The sequence below is a fragment of the Galeopterus variegatus genome, unplaced genomic scaffold, assembly GCF_000696425.1.
Source record: "Galeopterus variegatus unplaced genomic scaffold, G_variegatus-3.0.2 Scaffold1051, whole genome shotgun sequence".
NCBI classification, from domain to species: Eukaryota; Metazoa; Chordata; class Mammalia; order Dermoptera; family Cynocephalidae; genus Galeopterus; species Galeopterus variegatus.
In genome coordinates, this window is record NW_007727162.1 from 28966 (window position 1) to 46088 (window position 17123).

Below are 17123 nucleotides of genomic sequence, written 5' to 3' on the forward strand. Positions count from 1 at the left end.
GTAACTTTGGAAAACGCGTGCACTTAGTCACTCCTGAGCACATACTCGGAGCAAGGAACTCCTGAGTGGTGTGGGTGGGCGGTGAGGGGCAGCTGAAAGTTCTCCAAAGCCCTGGGAGGGGCTGGTCTCGGGGACATGATTGGCAGTTAAAGAGAGCTAGGGCTGCAAGCCTGAGAGAGGGAGAAGGCTCTCGGGCGGCGAGAGGTCCTGCCCAGCTGTTGCCGAGGAGTTTCCTGTTTCCCCCGCAGCGCCCGGGTGAAGTTGAGTGAGTCACTCGCGCGCAAGGACCGACGACACCCCCGCGCGCGCACACACTCGGGGCAGGAGCCGGCCTCCTGCGCAGCTCCCCTCGGCCGCCGGGGGCCTCCCCGCGCCTCGCCGGCCTCCAGGCCCCCTCCTCGCGGGTGAGCGGGCGCCACATCTGGCCCGCACCTCTGCCCGGCCGGCCCGGCGCGGGGTCCCCACAGGGCGCGGCGCGGAGGCGCAGCCAGGGGTCCGGGAAGGCGCCGCCTGCTGCGCTCGGGGCTCGGTCTATGACGAGCGGCGGGGTCTGCCATGGGTCGGGGGCTGCTCAGGGGCCTGTGGCCGCTGCACATCGTCCTGTGGACGCGCATCGCCAGCACGATCCCACCGCACGTTCAGAAGTCGGGTGAGTGGCCCCCAGCCCGGGCTCGGCGGGGCGCCGGGGGTCTTCTGGGCTCCCCGCCCCCTGGCTGCGCTTGACAGTCGCCCCCGGGGACCCGGCGCGCGGGCGGAAACGGGGAAAGTTTCCCTTTGCGACACCCACGCAGCCGACTCGCGTAGCCGCGGGGTGGGTGAGGGTTTCCTGAAAAAGAGAAGGAAAGTTCAATTTCAGGGGGCGCGGGACGCGTCTGGTCCCCTTTGTGCGAGCAGGAAAGGCGTTGTGTTGGCCGCGTTCGAGGCGAGCCCCCACCCCCGGAAAGGGAAGTTTGCGAAGTTAGTTATCTGCGGGCGGCAGCGGCCCGGGGACGGCAGCGCCCAGGCCGCCGGAGCCGCTGCACACCTGGGGCCACCTCGGCCCGGGGCGATGCTGCGCGCCCACCCGGCCCTTCCCCAGCCACCCCCTCCAATGCCAGTGACTCAGTCCTTAGCTCCTGCACATGGTCACGCATTGCCCCAGGCCGGCATCTTGGCCCTGGGTGATCGGATGCAACTTTCAATAAGCAATTTCCAAAGGAAAATTAGCTGGCTCCGTTGACGGCTTGGCGCGGGTGGGTAGGGAGCGGACACGGTTGGGTGCAAGGCGGAGAGTTATTTACCGAGTGCCTGCTAGGTGCTGGGTGCAGGGGGTGTTGGACAACACTGCCTTCTGGGAGTTGATGGAAACCAAAGGGTTAAAATGATAAATCCGCTGCCCACCTGATCTGTCTGTCTCAAGAGGTTCTTAAGGAAAAAAATAAAAATAAAAAAATCAGAAATTGGGTTCTTAACGGTTTGTTATGGAAGGGCGGAATTCGTGAGACCTCGAAAGTTAGAATTTTTGCAGCTATGATGCACATAACAGTATCTGCAGCTTTGGTCTGAGTAACTGAGTATTTGGACAAGTCATATCACTTCATTGGGCCTGAGTTTCCTCATCTGTAAAATGACATGGTTAGATTTGGATCATTTTACATCCCATTCAACTTTAACATCTTACACCCCCCACTCCCCCACCCCCGCCCTCCTTTTGGTGATTTGGAGATGCCCTGTGTAGATTTTGGACAAAACGTAGATGTAGAGGGTTTGACAGTCCCCTTACCCTGAGGCACAGATTTTATTTACCAGGGGACACACAGACTTACCTTTAGGTTTGTCTAGAAGAAATATGCATTAGTGTCTAAGTAGTAAATTTCAGAGTATTTTAAGTGAATTGGGAACTTTTTAAAATTATGGGTTATATTGAAGGTGGCTCAAAGATGGATATTTTTAATGGAATGAGGAAGAAGCACTGTTGCAAGCAAAAAATCACAAATTTGAGTTTTACAATTTAATAAAATCTCATTTTTTTGTTTTTGGCTGATTTCCTATATTGTAGTACCAGAATGTTAACTGTGTTAGATTATACTCTGGACTCTTAAAAACTGAGTTATATCTTGCTAATAAATATTAAAAATGGCAACCTTAATTTTCTGTGTACATTTCATTAAAACTTTCGTTCCTGATTACGAAAGAAGGAAATGAGCAGGCCCTGATTTCGTTAACATTTTTTTACAAGAATAAGATTTATGATTTGCAAATTCCAGACTCAGTAGTTCATGAGCCAGTTTCATTTCATGTATGCACACACTTTTAAACAATTAGTTTGATAGCTTAATGGTTTTTATTTGGGTTTTTAAACAGTTTTACAAAACCCACAGATTTTATATATTTATGGAATTAACGTTTCAAAATGGTTGAACTAAGGAATCATTTTGAATTTGTATTCATTCAAATAAAGTTTGCAAAGATGGCTGATGTTTGAAGACAGCTATAGTGAAGACGAGAGACCTAATTCTACTGGCATTTTAATTTTCAATTAAGTTAATAGTTTTAGGATTTTTAAAACATAATTGGTAAACTGAAAACATTTCTCAGATTATATTAATGAATATAAGATATGAGGAAATGAAATTGGTTACAACAACCTATTAGGTCACCTAAAACCAAAAACAAAACAAAACAAAACCCATTTTCTGTTTAGTAGCTTGACAAGTGGGCAAAGTATTTCAGTATAAGAACAAATTTCCTGAGAAGTAAATTTAAAAATTTTTTCTTTTTTACTTAGCAGATTCACCCTTCTCAAATGCTCAAAATTAAGAAATTACTCTTTTGGAGAAAACTTTAAGTGTCTGAAAATTCTTCAGATCTGAAAAATATGACTTTTACTTTTCAGATACTTAAAAAGAGATTCCTGTTGAGGACTAACATTGGTAAAAGTGTCAAAGGGATAAACTTTCCTAAAATCACTTTACATGCTTTTTTTGTCAGGGTCAGAGACTACAAATCATTAGGCCCAGAATTTGATCTGTGGTCTACTTGCTTTTTTTTCCCATAAAGCACATTTTCACCTCTAGGCCACTTCCTTTACTAACATCTTATTTTTAACGAGTTATGGTTTATACAAAATACTAACCACATTTTGAATTCATTGCCTTCTTTTTGAGGTAGCATCTCATGGTGATGACTCCTCAAAATTGCTTGTGTTGTCAATATAACTGTTGCATGTTTTCCATTTCAGTTTACCATTCCTCAGTTATCAACATGACTTTTAATTTGTTCTTTAATTTTAGTTTTAACTCTTTTTTCCAATCAAGAATGGCACCTCTTGTAAAAAGTGGCCATTACTTATTCTTCCTTCTTAACAACATTTATTGAGTATCTTCTTTTGCCATGCACGATGTTCAGACCTGGAGACACCATCCCAAATGAATAAGACAGACCTGGTCTTTGCCCTCATTGAGTTTAACAGGTGGACACATGTTACAAGCAAAGAGAAGGATACATATTTTAACCCTCTGTACTTGGAAGCATTATTGAATTTATTTATTTTCTAGATCCCGCTTTCAAAGCTCATATTTTACTGAATGCACTAGGACGGTGTGCATGTTGAATGGTTTCCTTCTCAGTCTCTCTGAATGTATTTTTGAATTGATTTATTATCATTTTTCTATCCCTGCCTTGTAACAGACCGCTGGTTGACCTTTAATTCTGTTCTCCATTCTGTAGCCAGCATGATGGGCCCAGTGTGTCCATCCAGTCTTTTCTTTGAGGATAGGTTGGAGGAGGAGGAGTGTAGGGCCCAAGCTTTGGAATCAGGCCACCCTAGGTTCCAAACCCACCTCCCATTTGCTGGCTGTGTAGCCTGTTGCTTCCTTTATTTCCTAGCCCTCAGTGCTGTTATCTGTAAAATGAGGATTATAGAGTTATGGTGGGGATTAAATGAAATAATGTTTTAAAGTGCTTAACATAGTGCCTGCAACACAGTAAGTGCTTGATAAATATCAGCCTCTATTATTATTATTAACTTCTTAATAGGACCTAACGAGGGCCTCAGTGACCTGGTTGCCACCTGACTCTGCTGCTCCACATCCCACCAAGACCGCACATTCCCAGTCCGTTCATATCACTACGCATAGGTATGCTTGGAGCAGTTAAGGCAGCTGTGTCTTTGTTCAGGCCGTTACTTCTGTCTGGAACTCCTTCTGCCTGGCTAATTTTCAATCAGTTTTTAAGACTTTAACTCAAGTGTCATCTTAAGAAAACCTGCTTTGAATGCCCTGGGTTGAGCTAAGTGTCCCCTCAGGGATATAGACCTTGAAAGAGATTAGCAAAGAGATTAGCTCAAAATAATAGCAAACTGAAATTATACCTTTATGTGACTTCCTTGCCCATTAGACCTTTAAGCCTTCCAAAGGCAAAGGGTGTGTCTTATTCAGGTTTCTCTCTTCGGAATGTCTCCCGCAGTGCCTGGCACATCATTGAACACCCAGAAAATGCTGAACTGAGCCTTCATTTCATCCTACTGGATATAGTGCAATCAGGTCAAGCATTTAACACCCTATCAGTCACTGTTTTTTAAGTGCTTGGTTTGAATGGTAAAATCATTACTTTCAGAATAATTTTAGCTAAAGTAGTTTTACAAAACCCACAGATTTAGCTAAAACTATTCTAAATTTCTGATCAAATTAAGCAACTTGACTATTTTTATACTATGTAGTTGGTTTTTATATTCTAATGAGAAATGGAAAAAGATGTTTCAGCTTCTGACAAACATGGTGGAAAGCTGCTACAAGTTTTCATCCAACCCCTTTAGGTATAAATTTTAAACTAGTATGGGACATTCAAAGCCATTGCAGAACTTTTAAAAAGTTTTTACCAAGAAATTATCTAGTAAATACCGAATTCTTCTTTGTTTTTCTAGAAGGTTGCTGAAAGGTCATTTTTATTTAAAATGAAGTGCTGAAATCTAAATTTAGTTTTTGAGTTTCTTTTTTCATCAGAGTTTTATGTTTTGGTTTATAGGCAGTGAAGCAGAGTTGGTCTAAGGAAGTGTGGTTCCATAGCAGCCACTGTCTGCTCTAGAGCAGCTAGAATATTATTTAGGTCTGATGCAAACCACCAAAATGGTTTAAAATAGAGTGCAGAGGAAACGTATTTCCTGCCTAGAGCATGGCACTGTTTAGCCAAGTTCCACATAAAAGCATAACTCTGTCACCTTGTTAGCTTCTGCCCTCCTGGGCCATTTGTACAGCTTCAGCAGATTTAACTTGTGATTTTCAGTAGAAAGGTCTTAGCAGATATGTGTTAACAGCAAGAATGCTCACCACTTATTTTGCACTGCCTCCTTTCCTTGTAATATTTTGCTCCCCCGTTACTTGTTGCTTCTGACTGAAGCAAAATGATTATTATACTTCTTTGCCTGGCATGTCAGAAGGGTTTGGAATACTGCACAGGCAAATTGACTTATCTCAGGGAGAAGTTAAGGAGAAGTGAGAGAGGGAGAACTAACATTTGAGAACTTCTCCTAAGCCAGCCACTTGACAATACTTATTTAATTTAAGCTTAAGAAGAAACCTGCAAGATAAATTTTATTGTCTTTATCATATAAATGGAAAGATGGAGTCTGCTTAGGGTCACTTGAGGTTTCACTCTGCATGTGTGTGTGTGCGTGTGTGTGTTCTAAGCTTGTCCTGTTTGCGTTCTCTAAAGCTCTTTTTTCATGATGTATGTGTGCACGTGTGTGTTGGGAGGGAAGCTGGGAAGACAGTAAAGGGATGTCACATTTGAGAGAGGTGAATATCTAATGTCATCTGATGTCATCTGTTCAGTGCTCCTGATTTAATTGACCTGCTTTGCTTGTGTGCCTCCTTCGTGTCTTTCCACCACAGAAAATCAAGATAGGGAGGAAGCTGGGAAGACAGTAAAGGGATGTCACATTTGAGAGAGGTGAATATCTAATGTCATCTAATGTCATCTGTTCAGTGCTCCTGATTTAATTGACCTGCTTTGCTTGTGTGCCTCCTTCGTGTCTTTCCACCACAGAAAATCAAGATAGGGTAGAGCTTCTTTGCACCAGGAAACTGCAGTTCCTAGTCAGATGATGGCTTCTTATCAGAAGAATAATGGGGAGACCCACTGTGGGTGACCTAGAGTTTGAGGATTTATAACAATTGGACACACACCATTTTCAAATATGTGTGTTGTAAACCTCAAATCCCAAATGTATAGGACCATGATTTTTGTATAAGCCTCAAACAACTGCTGGTGAAGGCAAGAAGAGCAGAATTTATCCAACGTAATGAAAAAGAACGAAACAATTTGACTTTTGAGGTCCAACTAATTTGAAAACTCGTAGGAAGTTAAGTTTCTCCTCCTCACCCATTGCACCCAGATTGCTTGTGCCTTTTACTTGCCTCAATCTGCTTTTTAGGTCTTGGCACCCAACATGGGGCAACTGTTCCCTTTGATGCAGTCAACTTACAGCATCCTGTTTAGGCTGGTAAGGGTTCCCTGGTATCTGTGTTTTGTTTATAAGGTTGAAGCTATAAATCATTAGAAGGGATTTAGCTACAGGGCAAGTGCCTATTACTGCTAAGATTCTATCTGGAAAGTGTACAGCTTTTTCTCCCCCCCCCCCTTCTGATGGAATAATATCCTTTAGATTTTTTCAGCTCTACAACTAAAATACAGGCTTAGTATATGGGAAAAAGGGGCCTCTGTCTTGGGCTATAGAGGGCAGTCTGCTCTTATTCTTCTTTGATCAGGACCATGCCATTGGGGTAAGGAGATTCTTTGGACTCCCAGTTCCTACACTCTTTCCTTTTTTAGATCATATTTTGGGTACCTGGGAGCCCCAAATTCCCTGCCCAGATGGCCCTGAATTAGTGTCTGCAGTCTGTAAGGTCCCTTGGGTCTGTTTTTTGCCACTAGTTGTGCACCTTCTGCCTGAAGGGCAGCCAAGGGACAGCTTGTGGAAGGGGGGGTAGGGGGGCAGAGAGAGAGAGAGAGAGAATGCACAGTTGGGCGTCCGGCCATACACATCTCACAAGTTTTCTCTTGATGCAGGACGGAGCAGGCAGTGGAAAGAGGAAGGGAAATTGTGACCAGGGCTTGGGTCCATGTCTCCCCACACCCCCAATTTCTGAGGAAGGCCTCTGAGTATTACAAAAGTTCTAAAGTTGTACCTGGTTTTCCAGATGTTGGGAAGATACATTTGTCAGTGAAGGTAAAAGGATAAAACCTATTTTACTGAGCAGTTTGTTAGCTTAATTTGTAAGTTTAAATATTTGGACTTACTGTACATGGGCCTCTATTTACACTCTTGCCCTGGGCCTTCCGGTGTTAGGGGTGGGTCCTTTGCAGAGATGATGGGTAGAGATTAGTTTTTGTTAATCGTATCATGTTTTCCCTGGAGTAGAGAGCATTGCTCACTAATGAAAAAGCTAAGAATTTGTTTATAATTAGAGTGGTGTATTTCCTTTGCGAAATTCAGTTTTTCAGTTTCTGTTTTCTTGAAGGGAACTTTAGCTGTGTACTGACTTGTTCTATTTGCTGTTTTACTTAACTTTTTTTTTTTTTTTAACGTTTTTAACATTTCCTTGTGCCTTAGTTGCATTTCCTTTGTGTACTGAGACCACTAGGGCAAGGTGAAGCTTATCTGAATGCTTTTTTTTCTACTATTGTAAATATTTTATTTGAGTGATCCATGGCCTTTCAAGCATCTTTAGAGAAAACGAGGATGATAGGACAGTTTAGAGAAGTAAAAAGCTTCCCCCCCCTATGCTATACAGGATATAAGATTGTCAAAACTGTGCATTTTAGAGAACTAGGGATTTGGCCAAACAAGCATGAATGCTTTTGAAGGAAAATATGGGGTCATGTGCATATTTCCAGTATGTGCCACATTGTCAGTCTATTAACATTGTCAGTGATTACAAAGGATACATTGACTATGCGATGTAACTCGCTGCTGCTTTATGGCTGACTACCCATCATCTCAAAACTCTGCAAAACTCTTCTACATAGAGAAATGAAATTAGCCTTAAGCTCCCTGTAGCCTTACTTAAAAGACTTTACAGACAAGTTTCCCAGTAATGGTAGTAGCTACACTTGCAGAGATCTTGCTACTGCCTGGATTATGCTAAGCACTTTATGTGTATTACTTAACTAGGCTGCCTCAATTGACATAAACTTCTTGTCCATTATAATATGGGTGTTCGAAAACTCTAGGGGTTAAGAGAAATAATGATAATATTCAACATTTTTCTAGCGCTTTAACATTTTTCATATATTATTCCATTTTCTTTTAATGAAATAAAATAATGCTTGGTTCATACACCAGGTAGTCAAACATCACGCCTGTCTTGTGACCTCAATGGGAAAATGAAGTATATCCATTGAGAGACATAGCTTTGGCTGAATCATGGAACAGTTATGCCATCAGGGAATTTAGGTATTCTAAGTACAACAGACACTTTATTTGGGGAGTTCAAAGATGCATCAAATATGCAAGGGTGTATACGGTAGGCCCAGGTGGAATAGCCACAAAGTGCTGTGCACTTAATCTTCACGGCTGCTCCCTGGTATGGGTCCATCTCCTGGCCCTGGGAGAGGGATCTGCTTAACAGAAAGATGCATCAAATATGCAAGGGTGTATACGGTAGGCCCAGGTGGAATAGCCACAAAGTGCGGTGCACTTAATCTTCACGGCTGCTCCCTGGTATGGGTCCATCTCCTGGCCCTGGGAGAGGGATCTGCTTAACAAGTGTCATCAAGTTAAATAGTATTTAAGAAATCTTGGGCACTGCCCTGAATTTTATGGCTCACGTGTAAAAGAAACTTGATAGAGGTTTTCCCAAATTTGGAGACAATCCAAAAACTTTACATGTTATTGCCTATTATAAGTTATGAAACTGAAAGAAATTTCTCCAAATTATTCAAGAATAAATTACGAATTGTGATTAAAAGTTCTAGAGGAAATACTGAATTATTTTTCTGTTCTCTCAATGGAGAAAGAGGTAATCAAAGAGCATAAAACCAAAAAATGTAGGAAAAACATTTCAGAAGTGTGCCAAGCGGTTAATATAAATATTTGTTTTCTTTTAAATTTTATGTTTGTGGTATTCATAGCTTTTGAAAATTTATAATTTGTATGATACTACTGTAATTCTAAATAAATATTCACTTCAATGCCTAAATTTATATTCTTAAGATTGTGTTATTTTTCTTAAAGAGTGCCCCTGAAATTTACAAGCTTCAGCTTCAACAAGACCTGAGACTATGCCTGATGATAGGATTTGCTTGTTGGCTTAGAAAATAAATTTAAAATAACGCCGCCTCCTCCTTTTCCCCGTTATAAACAGAGACTGAAGTCTGCATTCTTATGTCACCAAACCAAGTTTTTTTTCCTTCAGGTTTAGTGAAACCTTTCATCATTTTCCTACTTCAAAGCCCCATGCTAAGTATGAAAGAAGTTGCAAATATGTAATTATCACAAAACCTTGATCTTAAGTGAAAGGTAACCCAGATCTGACCCTTAGTTTGAGATTAGAAAGACTCTGCCTAGGAGACAGCTGGTAAAGACTAAAGCATGTTGTTGTACCAGGAATCAAGGTGTTTGGGTGATCAGGTTAAGTCCTTTGGTCCCATGGGTCTCATTTTCCTTCTATGTATAGTGACAAGATGTACCAGGAATCAAGGTGTTTGGGTGATCAGGTTAAGTCCTTTGGTCCCATGGGTCTCATTTTCCTTCTACGTATAGTGACAAGACTTGGACTAGGTGAGAATTTCAGTTTTTCTTGTTCTGAAACATTTTATTCTTTTTTTTTTTTTTTGTCCTTTTTGAGACCAGCCGCACCGCGCTCAGAACATTTTATTCTTTATGTTAGCGAGGAAATCATTGAAGTTGACTTAGAAAACCTTTATATAATCCTTAATTAATCAAAATAGAAAACTACTAAAAGTCCTAACAGGTCAGAACTGGCAAATACCACAGACATCAAACATCCACTTAGAGTTTGCTGGAGATGACCACTATAGCTATTTTGAAAATTTCTTACTGCAGGTGTCTGAGCATACATCCTGACTAAATAGCATGTTTACTTCAGCTAGAACTCATTCCTTCTTGCTAAAGAAAAGGTTTACTTGGTTTTGGTGGTAATATGAGTATAATTTCTCTTTGGTTAATTATGGTGTTTTCATTCTTCCCTCCTTTGAATTGGTAAAAGTGTTTGTGAAGTTTTTTCCTAAGGTAGAAAATTATGAAATGCTTTGCTATGTCTAGGAGAAGTAAAGCTTAAAGGAGCTTCTCTGTTTTGGGGAAAAAGAAAGGAAACTTGTCTGGATATAATTAGTGTTCTGTTGCCTTTCAAAGACTTCTCCACCACTTTTCTTAAAATATTCTCAGAGAAGACAGAATTTGCTACAGATTGGCAGTTTTCAGAGTGCTGTTTTAGGCAGGGGAGTAGCTGCTAGGTCCCATAAATTGCATTTCTGTGTAGTTTGTAGACATTTGTTAGCACAGAATAGGAATCTTTTAACTATTGTTTCAAGTGACTATCTTTTTACTACATATTACATTTATGCTTTATTCTTTAAAATCCATACATAGTATTTGAGGGGGAAAAAAGACCGTATGATAGAATTTGCCCTTCAAATATGTGAAAAGGAGAGAAAACTCCAATAGTAACATTTTATATCACTATTCTGGAATCCCTTAAATTACATTGTTGTAAAATAATTTTTAACAATTGCAACCCACCCTGAGCATTTTTATTTTCATTTTTATAATTTCTATTATTAGAGTCCAATAGTAACATTTTATATCACTATTCTGGAATCCCTTAAATTACATTGTTGTAAAATAACTTTTAACAATTGCAACCCACCCTGAGCATTTTTATTTTCATTTTTATAATTTCTATTATTAGATAAATTTCTGTTCTCATCATTTAGTTGCCTGTCTTATCATGTGTTTATTTCTTCTAATGAGCAAAAGGCCAGTCTTTTCCTTTGCTGCCATCTTCCACTTTCCATTATGTGCAGGTGCAGTATTGCTTGGTTTACTTTCTCATTCCTTCAGGAGCCTCATTCCTCTCTGAACATTCACCTTTCATGAGTTGTAATGTGCATTGAGGCCCAAATCTTGAGATCAAGCATTCTGACCCTGCAGGCGATGGTTTTCTATTATTTCCCAATAACAGCAACTAAAGGTATTCTAATACTTTGCAGTGCATAAGATGGTCCAGGGACCTGCAGCATCGGCATCACTGAGAATTTGTTGGAAATGCAGAATCCTGGGCCCCTCCCCAAAGCTAATACTTCAGAGTCTGCGTTTTGCAAAATCCCCAGGTGATTCATGTGTACATTGCAGTTTGAGAAGCACTGCTTTGATAGCATTAAAGCATTTTCCAAGGAAGAGTCAAATGAACTACAGTGACTTTAGTGAATCATGTCAGGCTTGTTCATCAGTGAGGAAGAGGAAGATTCAGGGAACAGTTAGTTTTCTGAGTGCTTTTTGACTCCTCACTGTATTTAACTAACACACTAAGGCCAGCAGAAGAGAGTGCACTGGCGGCAAGTCAATTAAAAGAGTCAGTTTTTAACCAGTATGTTGCTCTAAAGCATCCCTCATGGGTCTTTCATCCACTGAGTGTCCATCCCTTGACCATGAACTGTTGAACCCAAGTATTCATTTCTCTGCTGAACTCACAGCATTAATCATGTTTACCTCATTAGGCATTTAATTACAGACTGCCTTGACATTTATAGGTCTTAATTCATTTTGGAGCTATTTTACCTTGGCATTTCTTAAAATATGTAGTCCTCTGCCTTATACAAATTATGTACCCAATAGAGTAATAAATTAATGCCAGGGTTTTCAGGAAGTAGTTCTACTCTTTAACATTTTTTTTTAATTCTCCTTTTTTGTTTTGAGAAACTTATTTGGTTTATGCTCAGTGAGGACTCACTAAATTTTTTTTGAATCCTCAACATTTATTTAGACTGTTCTGAGAGTGCCACTGTAGGCATTTTCATTGATTGGCTTCTGTATTTTACTCTCCATAAAGCAGTTTTTTGTGCCTAAACGATCTTTGTCTTCTAGAATTATGGGTCCCTGTCAGTTATTAATGCTGTTAAGTAACACAGTGGCCACAATAACCATTTCTCACTAGTTTCTGATTTTTCCAAATCATTTTACTTTCTGACTTTTAAAAAAAAATTGCCTTTGACATCTGAACTATACTTGGCCAAGAAAAAAAGAACAGAAATATTTTCCATTGAAACTCATATCTCATGTTGCTTCCTGTTGCATCAAATCTCAATTTATCAGAATAATTTTTAGATCTTAATACCTAGAATCTCTTAATCAGACATTTATTTACAACAGGAACCTAGTTACATTAAATGCATAACCATTTTGTTTCATTTTTGCTCTTCAGTTATGCTACCACAACCACAATGCACACCTAAACTCTTATTTTCTGTCATCTCTAAGAATCTCCTAATTGGTTTCTGCCTGTGGACATCCTCTGTCCCTTCTTTCATCAAAGCACATACAATGCCATCATTGTAAAATCTCCCCCGAGACATCATTTTGAATATGCGGCCGCTGCTAGAAAGCCATCCATGGGTCCTCTCCATAGATTGTAGGTGCTCACATGAGTTTCACTTGCTCTTTGAAGTCAGGGGCTACCTCAGTGTCCCGGGCTACTATGACAAGTCCCTTGCACACAGATAGGCCTCAGGACTGGTTTGATGGCTACATGTGTGAATGAGACCAAACTTCTCCCCCTCTCCCAGTCTACCATGTACACCTCATGCCCTCGCTCCATTTGAACAAGGCTTTCTCTCACAATCCTTTTTGCTTTCACATTTCCTAGCTTGTGACCATTCTCCATCCCCCAAATTTTCCCATTTTCTACACAAGTCCTATAACAACTACAAGCCCCTTAGAATAAAGCCTGGCCTGAATGCCACTCCTTCTGTTGGATCTTCCTTTCTCGCCCCTCTGATTCCCCTTCTTTCTCCTGCTCATGAACTCACTTTCTCATTCATATGGCCTTGTTCACCATCCCACCTGTGGTTATATGTGTGTTTTTTTAACTTCTTTAATAGAATGAAAACTCTTTGAGGGAGAATCATCTGTCTGATTTTGCCCTAACCCTAAGTAGGCATTCTCACAAAAAGGTTGTTGCTGTTTGGAATTCATTGCTTTTAAAGATGAGAGAAACTGCTTATAGATCCAAGTCTAGGGGTGGTGATTTTTTTTTTTTCTAGACTGCTTATCTTCTGACCACCAAGTGTGCATGTAAGTGGCTTTGTTGTTGACAGTCACCTGTAGTACTGTTTGACAGAAACATAGTCTTTTGGGAAATCTTGAATGATCTGCTTTGTGTAAGTTTCTCTTTACAGTGGAGGTTTGCTCTGTTTGCAGTCTTTAGTTTCTGTGAATTTGGGGCTACTGCAGTGTGTGGGTGTTAAGGGCTGTTGTTTTTCCATCCTTTACAAGCCACCTTTGATTCATTTATCTCCTTGTGTATGAATCTTTTGTAGAGGGCCCGATGCATTATGACTATAGAGGCCAGAAAAAGTCATAAAGTAAATCATACTGTGTGACTCAGAACAATTTTTTGCCATCCTGCCTTTCCTTTTTATGAATCATAGTTTATCTTCTGTCATTGAGACTGTTGGAGAAGGGGTGGCTGAAAGGGTCTCTGTAGGATGGAGAGTGCCCTGAAGACACCTTTCTACCTGCCTGGGGGCAAGTTTCCCATACTGCAAAGGTTAAGGCTGGTTGCACTTTTTGGAAAGCTGTTAAAGCAACACTTGCTAAGGAGACTTCAATATGAAGCCTTCTTGATAGAAGTGGGTCTCCAGGGAAAGTTGGGAAGACCTTCGGCTTTCTCGTCCCACTGGCTCCCTGCAAAGCCACCCTGAATAAACATACAGTCTAGGCATCAGGAGTAAGTAGTGTGTTTCTTGTGCAAGCAGAGCTTCCAGAAATGTCTCCTGCTTCCCTTCCAGCCAGATCATCACCCATGAAACCCCTCCTCTGTGGGAATTCTGGAGCTACCACTGATTTGATAACATTATTTAGACATGAACTAGCGGTGCCCTAGCTGCTCCATCTATGAGGGACAAGAAGATGACATAAGAATTTTAATACTTTTAAGTCTTAATATTTTGTGGCTCTTACTGGAAATAGTTAAAATGTAATACTTTTTATTTGGCATGCCATTGGTTGTCTTTCAAAACTGTTGAAAACGTTTATCTAACAGTATTTTAAAGATGATGTTGGTGAGGTTGTTTGTGGCAATTATATAATCATTTACATTTATTCAGCACTTTACAAAGCACTTACACAAACTCAGAGTGTTGCCTGTTTCCAGTTTATTAATGAGATGCCTGTGTGTCTTCAGGGCAGAGGAGGGAATACAGTTTCTTAAAAGTTCAAGGTTAACTTCTTGAATAACTGTTGCAGCTACAATTAACTTTAAACTTCCTCTAAGCCAAGCCCGTTGGCTTTGCCACTCTCAAGGTATAACTTCTTTTATATAAAAACAACTTGACTAAATGTTAAATGTCTGTGTAAGTCATGTTCTGCCAGTCAAAATAATTTTATTCTTCTCTATATCTTTCTTTAGACATTCATCTTTAAGAAGTTCTGGGAAAGGAGGTGAAACCAATACTTGACCTCTGATATAATGGACTATTTTGATTATGATCAGAACTTTAATATGGGCTGGCCCAGTGGCGCACTGGAGAGTGCACCGCCTGGGGGCGCGGCAGCGCTCCCGCCGAGGGTTCGGATCCCATGTGGAGACCGGTTCCCGCTCACTGGCTGAGCGCGGTGCGGGCGCAGCGCCGAGGGTTGCGATCCTGTTGCCGGTCAGTAAAAAAAGACAGAAAGGAAAAAAAAAAAAAAAGAACTTTAATATAATTTATCTTCAAAAGAGTCTTTGGAGTGAGCCCCTGAAAAGCTTGGGAGAGTTTGATTGATCTGGTGTCACCTGCCCTAAATCATCTTCCCATGTTACACGACATGATCATGAGGCTGACTTGGCTCTTATGCTTTTGAAATTGAAGTGTCTTGAAGTTATAAGAAAAGGAAGGGATCAGAGTGGGTAGTTGATGATTGTATTGGTTGAAAGTAGCCACTTAACTCTCAGTTCACAGTGGGCTCTTGTGCTGTTATCAGTGGTGGCCAGAGAAATACTGGAAAGTCCTGGTTTTAGTGAACATTTCTGCCCACAGCCCTCTTTGGCACATGCCTCTTGGGAACATGTAAAATGTCTTTCATTGTTAAAATGGCTGTTAAATGAATATTAAAAGTAAGAAGGATCTTGAAAATAGTAGTTCGCCTAATGGTCCATGCAGATAAAAAACTAGTGCCAGGAAAACAGAAAAGAGAAGTGATTTGAATAATTTTACTGTCATTGAGACTTACGGGAGAAAGCACACCAGTGGGGAAAAAAAAACTCTAGTCTGATAACTTTGAAGAAAACATATTGACTATGCCTGGTCATAATAAACTTTTAATAATCACTTACATTAATGACTGCTTTACTATTTTCACAACAGTTTCCCTTACATGTCATATTTAATCTTGGCAGTGACCCTCTGAGGTAGGTATAATTATCCTATTTTGCAGATGTGGAAATAGAAGCCCAGAAAGATAAAACCATCTGCCCAAGCTGTAGTAGGACTGTTCATCCACTGAGACACTGTAAAGTATCATGAATTTATCTTTTCACCATTTTACCATTTTTAGTCATTGTGCCCCCTCACTGCTTAATTTGTAATTAAATCTAAGCTAAAAATTTGTGGTCCCATCATATTTTCACATCTCAGTAGCTAAACTGTAGAAGACAGAATGGAAGGATTGACATGAAAAGTCTTGTTCTTGCTTTGAAAACTAGAAGCCGCATTTAGGACTGGAGAATTTCCTCTTTCAAGTCACAATTCTTTGAGGGTTTTGTCCAGCAGTCATATTGGAGTTCAAACGATGTAATGAGTCATTTTTCTTTACTGCTTTTCTTGTGGGGACAGCTTCTCTTTTAAACACCATGTGGTCTGCCTTCTTGAGGGTTATGTCACCATTGTCAGTAGACAAATGTTGCCATTTATAAAAAGGTTATGCCAGTTGCTACAGGCCTGTGGTTTTGCTCTTCACCAGAGCATCAAAATGCCTAACATAATTAAGAATATGGGCATCTTTACATAGGAAGGGCACTTCTTCACCATATAGACATAGAGGTCATGTATTTCTTTGTCTTCCTTTCCCAGAACTTCTTAAATTCGAATGTCTGAATAAAGATATAGAGAGGAACAAAGTTGTTTTGACTGGCAGTTCACAAGTAACACAGACATCTAATACTTGGTCAAATTGCTTTTATGTACAAGGTGTTATACTTTGAGGAGTTGCAAAGCCTACCTGTATGATGATGATATTTTCAAGGGACTTGGTAAAGAATGACTTCCATTAGCAGAAATAGCATTTGGTTTGCCAGCATGCAAGGCTAATTTATACTCCTGCTTTCCTACAACTTGCTCTATATAAGTGTTATTTTCCCCATAACATGAAAAGAGAAGTTGAGCCACGATGTTAACCTAACTTTGATTAAGGAATGCATTAAATTTGCTCCCACACTGTGATACAGATTTCTTTCTCTTCTTTTCCACCAGTATTTGTCAAGGTAGTTTTTTCAGTGGGCTTGGTTGGGACCGTGGATCATTGTGGTTCTTCCCCCTTGGTGGAGATTTTCCAGCAAAGATGAATTTCATTAACCAATGACTGGGTTCATGAATTTATTACAATAGGAGAGATTTTCTTCAAACTGTAATAGATTTCAGTGTTACTTTTTTATGTACTTCCTTTTAAAAAACGATTTCATAGTAAATTTTTGGAAATAATACCTTTTATATAATCCTTTGAAATTTGTGATTTTTTTACATACTGATTCCAGTTTGGGCAGATATCATTGTACCAGGAAAATTTTGAAATGGTCCTTCTTCAGATCTCATATATAGATGGGGCTCAATATATATTTGTTTAATGGAATAAAAAGAAAAATATCAAAGAGACTAGGAAGAGAAATAAAATTGTAGGGCTATATCGATTTAAAACTTACCTTGTTTGT

At 40.2% G+C, this 17123-nt stretch overlaps 1 protein-coding gene across 2 annotated transcripts in view; it reads left to right on the forward strand.

Moving 5' to 3' along the window:
• The first annotated feature begins 217 nt into the window (after nucleotides 1–217).
• The window catches only part of TGFBR2 (transforming growth factor, beta receptor II (70/80kDa)), a 92872-nt gene continuing 75966 nt past the window's right edge, over nucleotides 218–17123 (forward strand). The window contains exons 1-2 of one of the 2 annotated variants that reach the window (XM_008574451.1): nucleotides 273–649; nucleotides 15635–15709. In XM_008574451.1, the coding sequence (XP_008572673.1) occupies nucleotides 556–649; nucleotides 15635–15709 (169 nt within the window). In that variant the 5' untranslated portion in view covers nucleotides 273–555. Of the gene's footprint in view, nucleotides 650–15634; nucleotides 15710–17123 lie in introns of both variants that reach the window. The other variant, XM_008574452.1, reaches the window with a different exon arrangement.